At 44.5% G+C, this 15,241-nt stretch overlaps 1 protein-coding gene across 1 annotated transcript in view; it reads left to right on the top strand.

The window, feature by feature from the left end:
- CNIH3 (cornichon family AMPA receptor auxiliary protein 3) overlaps positions 1–15,241 on the top strand; it is a 75,488-nt gene that overhangs the window by 48,866 nt on the left and 11,381 nt on the right. The window contains exons 2-3 of the mRNA XM_069954756.1: positions 649–717; positions 3,759–3,806. Of these exons, the coding sequence (XP_069810857.1) occupies positions 649–717; positions 3,759–3,806 (117 nt within the window). The remainder of the gene's footprint in view (positions 1–648; positions 718–3,758; positions 3,807–15,241) is intronic.

Here is a 15,241-nt window from a genome sequence, read left to right as displayed (position 1 = left end):
CTCTGCACCGGTTTCTTTGTGTGCATCATCTTGCTCTATGCACTGGAGGCGGGTCCAGCGTAATGATATCTCCTCCCCTCTGTGATGTGGTCAGGCGTGATTCTAAAGGAGACGCAGCACCGAAGGGGAGGGGCATAGCATTACACTGGTGGCGCTGGGCCTCCCTCCAGTGCATAGAGCGAGCTGGTGCACATAAAGAAACTGGCGCCAAGTGCAGGATTTGGGCAGCATTTTCAAAAATGGTCCGTGCCACTGGGATCTCTGTGCAAGGTAATTTAGAAAAAAATTCAATTATGACATGACACATTTGCTTTGATATTAAGTGATAGGTGTCTGGCAGCATCATCCTCCCTTCTCTCCAATAAAAACACATGCAAGCTCAGCCAAACTGAGCGTGTATGTGGGGATCAGGAGAGATAGCTGTCTGACATGTATGCCCACAGATTTGATCCTTCTGCCCCATCAGGTCAGACATTTGCCAGACTTACAGCAACCTTGCAGTTATAATGGTATTAAAACATTTATCCGGGGGTACAGCGATATTTCAGCAGATGCTTTGATGGATGGAAGTAAGCGGGTTAATGTGGCTCATGAAATGCATGCAGATCCGCTGCTTGGCACTAAGAACACTCTCATCATTTCTTGCAGATAATTGCTTTTGATGAATTAAGAACCGACTTCAAAAGCCCAATTGATCAGTGTAATCCGGCACACGCGGTAAGTTCTTTTGGCTGATGGCTCTGCGAGAGTTACTGCTTTGTTTTATGATCACATGTCAGTGGGCGGTGGATTGTGGAAGTCACCAGAAGGTCACTTTATGCCACTAACATGCCATCAGTCTTGTTTTACTTCACTGATACTGCTAAGAGTCAACTTTAGGGAGACCTCAATTTACATAAAACCCACCCATGCATAGAGACCACACCCACATAACAAAAAGACATAGCTTCCTAAGAGCATTTATGGATTTTGGGACTGAGGATATGACGACTTTTAATGGTCAACTTCAGGGAGACCTCCATTCAAATAAACCTCACCCATGCACAAAGACCACACCCACATAACAACAAAAAAAAACAACCCAAGAATATTCAGGGATTTTGGAACCCAGAATATGACAACTTTTAATTGTCAACCTCAGGGAGACTGAAGATTTTGTAAACCCGCCCATGCCTACTTGCCACACCCATATGACAAAAACTGAAGTGAATGCTGGAAGTTGTAGTTTTAACACAGGTTGCAAACCACTGCCCTAAGTGAGGTTTTGTGAACTCCATAACCTGATAGTAGTTGTAGTTGTGTCACAGGTTGCAGACCACCATTAACTTCAGGGAGGCTTAAGATCATGTTATCCCCACCCATGCATACAGGCCACACCCACATGACAACTTGCCCTGCCCAATTATAATTGGAAGCACATATTTGTACGCAAATACTCCTCTTTGTGGTCCATTCATAGGACAGACCTAATGTAAGTTATGGGCCTAGACGGTAGTAATTATCAGCATAGGAAGGCGTCCGATCGGCCTCAGTTTACCCAATGATTTACAGTGTCACGGCAAGGCTGTAATCCGCTGTATACAGATATCCGCTCTGTCACATCCCCAGTCTCATCTGCTCCAGTCATGAGATGTATTGTGACTTGCCGTAGCTCTAAGAATACACAGTGGTGACTGAATTACATTGTAATGCCATCACGGCCAATGGATAGAGACTCCAGAAGCCGCAGTCAACATGTTCGCTGCTCATGAACATGACATTTCCAAGGTCATACAGACAATGTATACAGCAAAAGTTTATATACCTTCAGGGCACAGAAATCTAATGTAGCAGAAATAACAATGGGAGTCGTTAAATTAGGGATCGGAGCTTTGTTATCCTGATACTTTGCTCGGAACCCCCTGAGTTTCTTCAATCGTAAGCTTTATGCATGAAATAAACCACTGGGGAGGAAGTTTGGAAACTCCTGTAGATATTGGAGTTTAGAAAAAAAAAAAAAAAAAAAAAAAACTTTAGTATCAATTAGTAACATTATGTAATGTAGTCAGATACAGAGTTCAGAGTCTATGACCCCCAGCAGACTCTCCCAGGCTTTTCTTTAGTTTATAATAGTCTATCCGTGTGATAGAAAGAGCTCTCTTTCCGTGACTGCAGTGTAGTACTTTATTTCGCCTTTGGGGGCACTGCAGCCAAATAGAACACCTTCTGCCAGGTTCTTTAGCTGATTGCTGGAGGTCTCAGCTGTTAGATACTCAGTAAGCATCTAACCATCAGGGGACCCCTCTGATAAAAGGTGGAGAACCCCTTTAATCTCAGGTAGTTGTCACTCTTAAAAAGTATATACCGGGGAAGCGCTACAAATAATAATTCTGCCTGTGATTGCTGACATTTGTATTCACCGCACTACGTCCAGATCTCATTATACTTCGAGGCAGATTTAGAGGTTTGATAAGGAAACTTCTCAATTGCTACAATACATCTCCCGGTTGTTCAGATTACAGGATGATGATAATGTATAGGAGAATGTGGAGCTCAATAATTACAACTCCAACCGTGCATCAGATGAAACTATGGATTACTTCCATGTACGGTTGTTCCTATGGGGATTTATTTGGGAAATGGTGTTTATAAATTCATTTTAGATATTTAAAGCATACCTATCACCATTGGGGAGATTTATCAAGCATTGTGTAAAGTAAAACTGCCTCAGTTGCCCCTAGCAACCAATCAGATTCCACCTTTCATTCCTCATAGACTCTTTGGAAAATGAAAGGTGGAATCTGATTGGTTAATAGGGGCCACTGAGGCAGTTTCACTTTACTCCATGTTTGATAAATCTGCCCCCATGTGTCTTAAGCATGGTCACAGGAGGCTGACAAGTACACAGGCGTACTTATTGGACATATAATAGGATATATATCATTATATTTTTGCTTGCATCACAGTAAAATGTTTATTCATCACTCATCCGTTTCTGTCAGTGCTGAAAGGACGGCGTCTGCACAGGTAACTTCCTGTGTTTGGTCCTTTTTTTTTCAAAAGAGAAAAGACCAAATATTGTCAAGAGGAAGCATGGACCGCAGATTGAGAAAAAAGGAGACACCTAGTGGCTGCATGTTTAAGGTTAAGTTAAACATAGAAAATTTGCTATTTAATTTGCATATTATTTTCCCATGGGGCACTGCACGGCTTGTAAGACTCCATTCACCACTTTGGTGTTTCTTCACACTACACCCTTAGTCCTAAACATAATCCTGAAATCTTGCTGTTTTCACTCTGACCACTAAGCCTTAAACTAAGCAAAGAACTGTTTTGTACAAATCACTTTCCAGTAGAGTCCTCCTTATTATCTCTGGCAGAAGTACAGGTAACACCAGTATATAGATAAGACACCATTCACAATAGTAGAATGGCCTCTGTACAGGTCACAGAGCATGCCTAGAAAACACTCTCATGCATTTGAATAGCATCTGCTCCAGACCCTTGTGTCTGTGTCCATGGGGCTTGCTGTAAAGCATTTCTCTAAATGCTATGGAAAATAGCTCAGGCAAGATGGCCGCCCCCATAAAAATGAACTAAAAAGTAATTTTAAAAAATAAGAATAAGAACATTGAAACAGATAAAAAACATGCTTCAGTACTGACTCTAATCCGCCTAAATAAAAAATCTAGGTGATATATTTAATAGCTGGCGGACATATGATCCTGTAAAACATTTTTATTTGCTTCTAATTTTATACTCTTACTTCTCTATTACAGAGGGAACGACTAAGAAACATTGAGCGAATCTGCTTCCTCCTCAGGAAGGTGAGTTAGATGTTTTTTGAATATACTTTGGTCACTTTGGCACACCAATTCTGTTACTTTTGACACTAAGAATAGCACAATAAATGTGTACATAACCCTAATGAGGTCGCCATTTTTACTTACATTTTGGCAGGTTTGTTGTTCCCTGACATACTTTTTGCTAAATTTTTTGTACCAATATCTTCCTAACAAACAAGTCAGAAGAATTTAGTAGGGTGATCTGGGAAGTGATCAGTGATATATTGCTTCTGCCTGGTGGAATTCTTCAGTAATGTTCTCTCATTGCAGAAACTGACTTGGAAACAGATGGACACATTCCACAAGGGTTTAAAGAGCACTATTCCTGCAGTGTCATCTGTATCATCCCAGCTCTGCTGCATCCGTACATTTCAATACTGTATCTGGGTCATGCTGATTGCTGGTTCACACAAACCCAAACAATTGACAATTGAATTGTGCTGCCTGAAGAAGGTAGATGTCTATAAAACATGAATACAGCCTGTGGCTGATCAGTCACCATCTTGACCTTCAGCTTCCCAAGTGTATTCTCTCCTTCTTAAAGAGGATGTACACATGAATTGGATGGCGCCGGCACGGACGGATGGAGCCGCGTCATGGAGTGGCGGGGGTTTCCTCCCACAGAGGGCGGGCTGGCCCTCCTCCAGTGCTTTACCCCCGGCCCGGCAACCATGAATAGAGCGGCGTCGTACGCGGGAATCAGGCCTCGGTTCAAAAAAAGGACCGGCTTCCCCGTGCCGGTGCTGTCCGATTCATGTGTAATTTTGAAGAGAGTGTACCTGATGGTACATCCACTTTAAGTCTATGTTCCCATACTGTATTTTTGCTCACTATTTTGGTCAGTATTTTGCAACCAAAACCAGTAGTGGATTGAAAACACAGATAGGATATGTTCACACATAACCGTTATTTGCTATTAAATGGCAGCCATTCACTAAATATCAACAATGTGTGAACATAGCCTTTCTGTATTTTCAATCCACTCCTGGTTTTGGTTGCAAAATACTGACCTAAAATACTGTGTGTGAATATAGCCTAAATCTGCTATGAATCCCATGATGCATCAGCGCAGCATCACATGGGCAACTATAACCAGTACCATCTCTGTCTGCTGGGAGTGTATTACGCTGTGATAATCCTCATTTCTAGATATTTCTAAATAAGATATGTTTAATACACATAGTATGCACCCTGGCCAGGATCTATAGCGGCCGCACTTAAAACTGACATGTCAGTTTTGTGCAGCCACTAATCATTGGAAGGCCGTGGAAGGCCTGTAACGGACTCCCCCCGCCCGGGCAGCATCTGTGATAAGATGCTGGGAGCGGGGCAACTGTACAGATATGCGCCGCGCTATAATGAAGCAGCTGCACGGCTCTGTCATTACAGGCGCATATGTGTACAGTTCCCCCGCTCCCAGCATCTTATCACAGATGCTGCCTGGGCGGAGGGGGAGTCCGTTACAGGCCTTCCACATCTGTATTCCGTGCAAAACACAGAACGTGTAAATGCGGGCTCAATCATACAGGAGATTCTGCTGGATAAGGCCATGACCACAATGAAAGCACAGAAACACATGTTATTTCCAAGGGGTCACAATGAGATCACATGAAGGTGAGGGTTCCAGGAATTTTCTGAAAAAACTAAAGGGCTGGAAGGGCTTCTTCAATTTACATATACCATGTTTGCAGCAACGTAAAGGTAGGCCACCGATCTTTACAATATAACATCACCAATTCTCAGAATGTGACTGGTCATCATCAACAAAAAAATCCTGAATCATCCAAATAATATAAATTAAGCCTTAATTACATAAAACTGGGGGGCCCTTTAAATCTTAATAACAGAGTGAAAAATTGAATTTGCAAGGTACAAAAAGTCTTGTAATCACGGTTGGAGAAAAACGAGGACTGAAGAGAACTACTCATGTAATTCCCATCACTCATAACAATAAGACGCTATAGGAAACTTGCAAACATCCAGCTGAGGACTCCGCTGCCGGAACAATGGCTGGAAATGATCCCAGAATCAGTTGCATCCGTCTCATTACAGTAACAAGGAGGAAGACGAATATAGGAAATGCTTGGGGTTGTTTTCTTTTATACGTCATTTTGTTATATTTAATATTTAATGGGATGAGGACTTACGGGGTAATTGTAATACACGAGTATACATAGTTTGCAGTCTTACCTATCGGGATCGGTTTGACACATATAGGCCACTGTACGGCAAATGGTTCATGTCACATATATCAGAATACAGCACTATATATCAGTATGCTGTATGCACCATTTATCTGGACATTTTGCCTTATTGATGTGGCATGACACGGGCACTGTAGATGCTGTATAACCATTTATCTGAATGCTGATTATCTGGATGGCGTCACTATTTATCTGATACTTTAGGCCACTACTTGGGCTTTGTTTAGCCTATTTATTTTTGTCACGGCCGCCGCGACCTCTCCATGCAGCTGCCGGGGTCCATGTGCAGGGACCCGGCGGTGCTACTAGTTCGGCCCCGGGGGGCGCCTTACCTCGCCCCGCTCCTGTCACTCGCTGTGCCGGCCGGCGCGCGCGTCCCCGCCTTCTAGGGCGCGCGCGCGCCGGCTGTCTCAGTTTTAAAGGGCCAGTCCGCCCCTAATTGGAAGGTGCACTAATCACTTCCTATAAATTCCAGCCCTGCCCCACTACAGGTGTTGGAGCCTCTACATGCTTCCCTTAGCGTTTGGCCCAGCTCCCTGTTGTTCCTGATTCCTGTCCGCTACCTGGTCCCTAGTCCTTGTTCCTGGTTCCTGCTCCTCTGTTACGCTATTTCTCCTGTGTTCAGCCTGTCACCTGCGGTTACGCCTACAGACCTCTGCCTGCACTATCTCCTGCCTACTGTCACGCCTCGCCTGCCGTCACTAGCAACCAAGCCAGGGGTAGCGACCTGGGGGTCGCCTGCCGCAGCAAGTCCATCCTGCCTTACGGCGGGCTCTGGTAAAAAACCAGCGGCCCCTTAGACTCCGCTCCCTGGTGAGGTTAGTGCCATCGCTAGTGACGGTCCAGTGGATCCACTACTCCAGGCGTTACAGTAGGCTCCAACCATGGATCCCGGCGAGGTGCCTGATATTCGCGACATAGCCCGAGTGGTCGCCCAACAGGCTCTACAAATCCAGCAACAGTCGCAGCAGATCCAGCAACTCACTGCCGCCTTACAGCAGCATACTACAGCCCAGCGCACACCACCTCCTGCTGCTTCTTCGACACTTCGATTGGCTCTCCCAAGCAAATACGGTGGTGACTCCAAGTTGTGCAGAGGATTCCTGACTCAATGCACCATGCACATTGAACTTTTAAGTAGTCAGTTTTCCACCGACCGCTCTAAAGTGGCTTTCATCATCAGCCTATTGGAGGGTAGAGCTCTGGCTTGGGCCACGCCGCTGTGGGACCGTGATGACCCTGTTGCTGCTAATCTCCGAACCTTCCTGGCCGAGTTTCGCTCCGTCTTTGAGGAACCTGCCCGTGCCTCTTCAGCTGAGACTGCTCTCCTCAACCTCTCTCAAGGGAGCTCCTCTGTTGGTGACTACGCCATCCAGTTCCGCACCCTGGCGGCAGAATTAGACTGGATTGAGGCCGCTCTAATAGCCACCTTCAAGAAGGGCCTGTCCAGTCAGGTGAGAGATGTGCTTTCCGCCCGAGACCTACCTACCTCCCTGAACGAACTCATCCTACTGGCCACCAGGGTCGATACTCGTTTTTCTGAGAGAGAGGAGGAGGTCTGGCATGAACGGCGACTAAGCCTGTCCCGTCGCCATCACCAGCTGGCGCCGGTCTTCCAGAATCCTGACGTTCCGGTGTCCCAGTCGACTCCTGAGATTCCAATGCCGGTGGAACGGGCTCACCTGACACCTGATGAAAGAATTTGTCGTTTGTAACTGAATCTATGCCTCTACTGCGGTGGTTCGGATCACTTTCGGCTGAGATGTCCCCAACATCCTCAAGCGTCCGGGAAACGCCAGCACCTAGGTCCGGTGGGAGAGGTCTCCCTAAGTGTGAATGCCACCTCTCCAAGGTTGTCTGTGCCAGTCTCCATCCAGACGCCCTCAGGACAAACTCACCAGACTACTGCCTTTCTCGATTCTGGGTCAGCAGGCAGTTTTATTGCAGCTACATTGGTCCAAAGATGGCGGCTACCCGTGACCCAACTAGCCAGACCCCTGACTATCTCCTCGGTCACGGGCGAGATTCTTACCGACCATGTGCACTACCAGACCGCACCTCTAGTCCTCCAGGTGGGCACTTCACATCAGGAAAAGATCTCCTTCTACGTCCTGCCCCATTCTTCTTCCACCATCCTCCTGGGACTCCCTTGGCTGCGATTACATGCCCCCAAGCTGGACTGGAGAACCGGGAAGATTCTTAGTTGGGGTCAGGACTGTTTCAACCAGTGTCTGAGGTCACCTCAGCCCAAGTACTCTATGTTGTCACCTGACCCCGCCAAGCCTCTATCCGGCCTACCACCTGCCTGATGCCTTCTCTGCCACGGCGGCGGACTCTATAGACCTCCTTCCTGGAACTTCTCCTCCACAAGGTCGGGTGTACCCTCTCTCTGTACCCGAGACTGAGGCCATGTTCTCTTAGATCCGGGAGAACTTACAGAAGGGTTTAATCCGCAAATCCACATCCCCTCGCCACATAAGGATGGACTTCATCACTGATTTGCCTCCATCTGCAGGCAAGAAAGAGGGGGAGGCCAACGGGGGGTGGGTACTGTCACGGCTGCAGCGGCGTCCCGTGCTCCGGGCTGCCGCCGCAACCTCTCCGTGCAGCTGCCGGGGTCCATGTGCAGGGACCCGGCACTGCTACTAGTTCGGCCCCGGGGGGCGCCTTACCTCGCCCCGCTCCTGTCACCCGCTGTGCCGGCCGATGCGCGCGTCCCCGCCTCCTAGGGCGCGCGCGCCGGTGATTTAAAGGGCCAGTCCGCCCCTAATTGGAAGGTGCACTAATCACTTCCTATAAATTCCAGCCCTGCCTCACTACAGGTGTTGGAGCCTCTACATGCTTCCCTTAGCGTTTGGCCCAGCTCCCTGTTGTTCCTGATTCCTGTCCGCTACCTGGTCCCTAGTCCTTGTTCCTGGTTCCTGCTCCTCTGTTACGCTATTTCTCCTGTGTTCAGCCTGTCACCTGCGGTTACGCCTATAGACCTCTGCCTGCACTATCTCCTGCCTACTGCTCCTGCCACGCCTCGCCTGCCGTCACTAGCAACCAAGCCAGGGGTAGCGACCTGGGGGTCGCCTGCCACAGCAAGTCCATCCCGCCTTGCGGCGGGCTCTGGTGAAAACCAGCGGCCCCTTAGACTCCGCTCCCTGGTGAGGTTAGTGCCATCGCTAGTGACAGTCCAGTGGATCCACTACTCCAGGCGTTACAATTTTTTAGCACTCTCTGACACTGTGTAAAGTATTGGTAGAGTATGATACTGGTTATGTGGACGCCATATGGCATCATTTATCTGGGCATTGTATAGTACTATTTGTTTGAATTTATAACATGGTTTGGGCTTTGTTTGTCTCTGTTAATTATTATATTATATTATAATTCCGTTCAAAAGTTTGGGTGTTAGGAATGTGACTTTGCGCTCCTCGGTCCGTGCCGGGCGGCCGAGGAAGCGCTGAATTTCTGTCTTTGTTTGCACTGAATGAATTGTGTCTTACTTTCCAGCCCCATCTGCCTTGCCTGTCAGACTTCTGGCAGTGCAGGGGTTACTGCACTGCTAGGTCTGTTCAGCTAAACTTGGTGCTAGAATCGGGGCTGCTCCAATCAGCTGCTGGACTTTGGCTCTGAGCCTGGATAAAAAGCAGTCAGTTGCTCACTTCCCTGCTGGCTATTAGAGGAATCTAGTTCCAGCTCACCTTATCCCTGTCCTGCGTACCCTGTCCTATCTACCCGCTGTTGTTTCTCTGTTACCTGACCTCCTGCCTGTTACCGACTATCCGCTATCTTCCTGATTTTGTACTTCGCTGCCCGTGTATTGCTGACTTGGCTCGTTTGACTCCGCTTAATTGTGTTTGTTCGTCTGTCTGCGTTTTGTGTTTCACTTAAATCAGTATAGGGATCGGCACCGTGGTTGTCCACGACCACTTAGGGTCGTTTGCGGCAAGTAGGTAGGGTCAGAGGGTGGGTCTAGCTTCAGGGCTCACTGTCTTGTACTGTTTCTGCCTACCGAGTCTGACATTGGGGTCACCCAAACAATTTTGTGTTTTCCATGAAAAGTCACACTTATTTACCACCATACGTTGTGAAATGAATAGAAAATAGAGTCAAGACATTGACAAGGTTAGAAATAATGATTTGTATTTGAAATAACATTGTTTTTACATCACACTTTGCTTTCATCAAAGAATCCACCTTTTGCAGCAATTCCAGCACTGCACACCTTTGGCATTCTAGCTATTAATCTGTTGAGGTAAGCTAGAGGAATTGCCCCCCACGCTTCTAGAAGCAGCTCCCACAAGTTGGATTGGTTGGATGGGCACTTCTGGCGTACTATACGGTCAAGCTGCTCCCACAACAGCTCAATGGGGTTCAGATCTGGTGACTGCGCTGGCCACTCCATTACCTATGATAGAATACCAGCTGCTGCTTCTGCTGTAAATAGTTCTTGCACAATTTGGAGGTGTGTTTAGGGTCATTGTCCTGTTGTAGGATGAAATTGGCTCCAATCAGGCGCTGCCCACTGGGTATGGCATGGCGGTGCAGAGTGATAGCCTTCCTTATTCAGAATCCCTTTTACCCTGTACAAATCTCCCACCTTACCAGCACCAAAGCAACCCCAGACCATCACATTACCTCCCCCATGCTTAACAGATGGCGTCAGGCATTCTTCCAGCATCTTTTCATTTGTTCTGCGTCTCACAAACGTTCTTCTTTGTGATCCAAACACCTCAAACTTAGATTCATCCGTCCACAACACTTTTTTCCAGTCTTCCTCTGTCCAATGTCTGTGTTCTTTTGCCCATCTTAATCTTTCTTTTATTGGCCAGTCTCAGATATGGCTTTTTCTTTGCCACTCTGCCCTGAAGCCCAAAATCCCGCAGCCGCCTCTTCACTGTAGATGTTGACACTGGTGTTTTGCGGGTACTATTTAATGAAGATGCCAGTTGGGGACCTGTGAGGCGTCTGTTTCTCAAACTAGACTCTAATGTGCTTATCTTCTTGCTTAGTTGTGCAACGTGGCCTCCCACTTCTTTTTCTACTCTGGTTAGAGCCTGTTTGTGCTGTCCTCTGAAGGGAGTAGTACACACCATTGTAGGAAATCTTCAATTTCTTAGCAATTTCTCGCATGGAATAGCCTTCATTTCTAAGAACAAGAATAGACTGTCGAGTTTCAGATGAAAGTTCTCTTTTTCTGGCCATTTTGAGCGTTTAATTGACCGCACAAATGTGATGCTCCAGAAACACAATCTGCTCAAAGGAAGGTCAGTTTTGTAGCTTCTGTAAGCTATACTGTTTTCAGATGTGTGAACATGATTGCACAAGGGTTTTCTAATCATCAATTAGCCTTCTGAGCCAATAAGCAAACACATTGTACCATTAGAACACTGGAGTGATAGTTGCTGGAAATGGGCCTCTATACACCTATGTAGATATTGCACCAAAAAACAGACATTTGCAGCTAGAATACCACATTAGCAATGTATAGAGTGTATTTGTTTAAAGTTAGGACTAGTTTAAAGTTATCTTCATTGAAAAGTACAGTGCTTTTCCTTCAAAAATAAGGACATTTCAATGTGACCCCAAACTTTAGAACGGTAGTGTACATCATTAATGATTTGAATTCTATATGACACTATTCATCTTGGCACCCTATGGTAGTGTTTGAGACAATTTATCTGACTTTTGTTTGACAGGATTTATCTGGGTGTGGTTTGACACTATTTATTTAATTGGTATATAACATTTTTGGTATATACCATTTTATTGGTATATAACCATTTATCATGACACTATTTGTCATGGCGTTGTATGACATTTTATCTGGGTGCAGGATGGCACTGTTTATTTGAACAATATATAGATAATTTATCTGACGTTGACACTATATGGTTGCGGTATGGAATTTACTGCTTGTTTGTTTTTTAATCATACATCAGCATTTATCAGGGCTTTGGTTTGCACTATTTGTCTTGGCAGCATATGGCACTATTTATCTGGGTGTAGTATGACACTATATGTGAATACTATACAGTTTGACACAATTTATCTGCCCTTTGTTTGACAGACTGTTTATTTAAATGTTATGGGACACCATTTACCATGGCTTTGGTGCAATGTGACTGCTTATCTGGCCATTGTTTGTTCATCTGGGTATGACACTATGCAAAATGCTATATGACTATATTTATCTAGGCTTTGTTTGACACACTTTATCTTGGCACTGTATGGCACTATTTTTGGATGTAGTATGATGCAATTTAAATGCTGTTTAATTTGGACATGATATGACACTTTATCTTTATGCTATATGACTGTACCTCTTGCTATGTTTGATTTTCTTTATCCAGGTGAAGTATAACAGCATTTATTAGAATGTTATATGACAGTATTTATCTGGGTTTTATTTGATACAAGTTATCTTGGCACTTTATGACACCATATAGCTGGACATAGTATGACACTGTTAGAATGTTATATGACACTATTTATCTTGCCACTGTATGACACCATATATCTGGGCATAGTATGAGACTTATCTGGACATAGTATTACACTGTTAGAATGTTATATGACACTATTTATCTTGGCACTGTATGACACCATATATCTGGGCATAGTATGAGACTTATCTGGACATAGTATTACACTGTTAGAATGTTATATGACACTATTTATCTTGGCACTGTATGACACCATATATCTGGGCATAGTATGACACTTATCTGGACATAGTATTACACTGTTAGAATGTTATATGACACTATTTATCTTGCCACTGTATGACACCATATATCTGGGCATAGTATGACACTTATCTGGACATAGTATGACACTGTTAGAATGTTATATGACACTATTTATCTTGGCACTGTATAACACCATATATCTGGGCATAGTATGACACTTACCTGGACATAGTATGACACTGTTAGAATGTTATATGACACTATTTATCTTGCCACTGTATGACACCATATATCTGGGCATAGTATGAGACTTTTCTGGACATAGTATTACACTGTTAGAATGTTATATGACACTTTATCTTGGCACTGTATGACACCATATATCTGGGCATAGTATGACACTTATCTGGACATAGTATGACACTGTTAGAATGTTATATGGCACTATTTATCTTGCCACTGTATGACCACATATATCTGGGTATAGTATGACACTTATCGGGACATAGTATGAAACTGTTAGAATGTTATATTGCACTATTTATCTTGGCACTGTATGACACCATATATCTGGGCATAGTATGACACTTATCTGGACATAGTATGACACTGTTAGAATGTTATATGACACTAGTTATCTTGCCACTGTATGACACCATATATCTGGGCATAGTATGACACTTATCTGGACATAGTATGACACTGTTAGAATGTTACATTTCACTATTTATCTTGGCACTGTATGACACCATATATTTGGGTATAGTGTGGAACTTATCTGGATATAGTATGACACAGTTAAAATGTTATATGACACCATTTATCTTGCCGCTGTATGACACCATATATCTGGGCAAAGTATGAGACTTATCTGGACATAGTATGACACAGTTAGAATGTCATATTACACTATTTATTTTGGCACTGTATAACACTATTTATCTGGACATAGTGTGACACTTATCTGGACACTGTTAGAATGTTATATGACACTATATACCTTGGCAATGTATGACACTATTTATCTGGACATAGTATGACACTTATATGGACACTGTTAGAATGTTATATGACACTATATACCTTGGCACTGTATGACACTATTTATCTGGGCATGGTATGACATTGTTTATTTGGACATTATATGCCACTTTTTAGCTGGACACTGGTTAACACTTTTATATCTGGGCCAAGCACATTTCAGGAGAGAGTCCAAGGTTCCCACACAGATTGTAAATGGTATAAAATTTCATACAGAGTCCCTTTGGAGCCGCTATTTATTGCGCATTACCACCCATACGGCTATGACGCATCATGTTAATATTCTATTTAAAGTGCAGACAGTAATTAATTCTGCCTAGCCGGAGGTCCATGTTTTATTCATGGACATATTTTGTGAAGCTCTTGTGATGTAAAGCCTCCGTCGCTGGCTGCCCGCAAGATGTGTCACAACTTTTGACAAACCAATAAATATTTCATGAGCTCCGTAGGAAGAGCAGGTTTGTGCCAGGTAGGTAATCCTTTTTAGATTGTAGGTGGCAAAGTGCGTGGTATTGATATGCATGGATGTCATTTACAGTCTGCAGTGGTACTGCTATTAACCCCTTTTCTTCATGTACATGCATATGGTAATAAGACAGCATTTAGAGTATACACTTGCCTACTATAAATACGTAACTGTTATGCCTTAAAAGGGGTCTTCTAACCACAGGCACCAATGGCATATACTACTTCACATATTTTTACATAGGGAGTTTTAGGGGTTAATGACATTTTTTGTAATATGCCTAATGGTCCAAGATGAGATATATCTGCAGGGCCAGGGTGGTGAAAGGGTTAATGGTGACATCTGTGTTTTTTTCCCCCATGTATTATGCATAATTTATGATGTATGATGGCCCAAAATTTTGGTTCGATATCCAGAATATCCTATATATCTATACTGGCTGTGCTGTTGTGCTTACTGCAAGGAACATGGCGCACGCATTGCTCTGTGCCTGCTACGTTCTCTGCCTCAGGGCCCTATTACACAGAGCTATAATCTGCCAAATGAGGCAGATTCGGCTGATTATCACTCCATATAATGGAGACAACGATTAGCTGATGACAACGTTACCTCTCCATGCTCCTGGTCTTCTCCTGCCTGCTGCTCGCTTCCCGGTTCTGCGGCTGCAGCTTCAGAGCAATATATTTATCTCTGAACTGACAGGCCTCTCAGCCAATCACTGGCCACGGCAGTCCTGGCCAGTGATTAGTTGATTGGCCTGTCAGCTCAGAGATGTCCTTGCAGCCCTTGTTTAAACGATTATCGGGCCGTGTAATAGGCCCAGTACATGAGCGACGATCTAGCAGATGGCTGCTCGTTTACAGGTATTATCGGGCCCCCATCGGCCCGTGTAATACCACCCTTATTGTCAGGCTTTGCAAAATGAGAGTACATGTTTCACAGAGTACATAAATCTTTAAACAGACTTTGGTGTTTAACCCTTTGTACTTGAGGCGGTGCTTGAGAAGAAATAAGAGAGGTAGTTGT

The sequence above is a fragment of the Dendropsophus ebraccatus genome, chromosome 15 (genome assembly GCF_027789765.1).
Source record: "Dendropsophus ebraccatus isolate aDenEbr1 chromosome 15, aDenEbr1.pat, whole genome shotgun sequence".
Classification (NCBI taxonomy): Eukaryota; Metazoa; Chordata; class Amphibia; order Anura; family Hylidae; genus Dendropsophus; species Dendropsophus ebraccatus.
The sequence above is the reverse complement of the archived record's forward strand: the minus strand, read 5'-3'. Positions and strand labels throughout refer to the sequence as shown.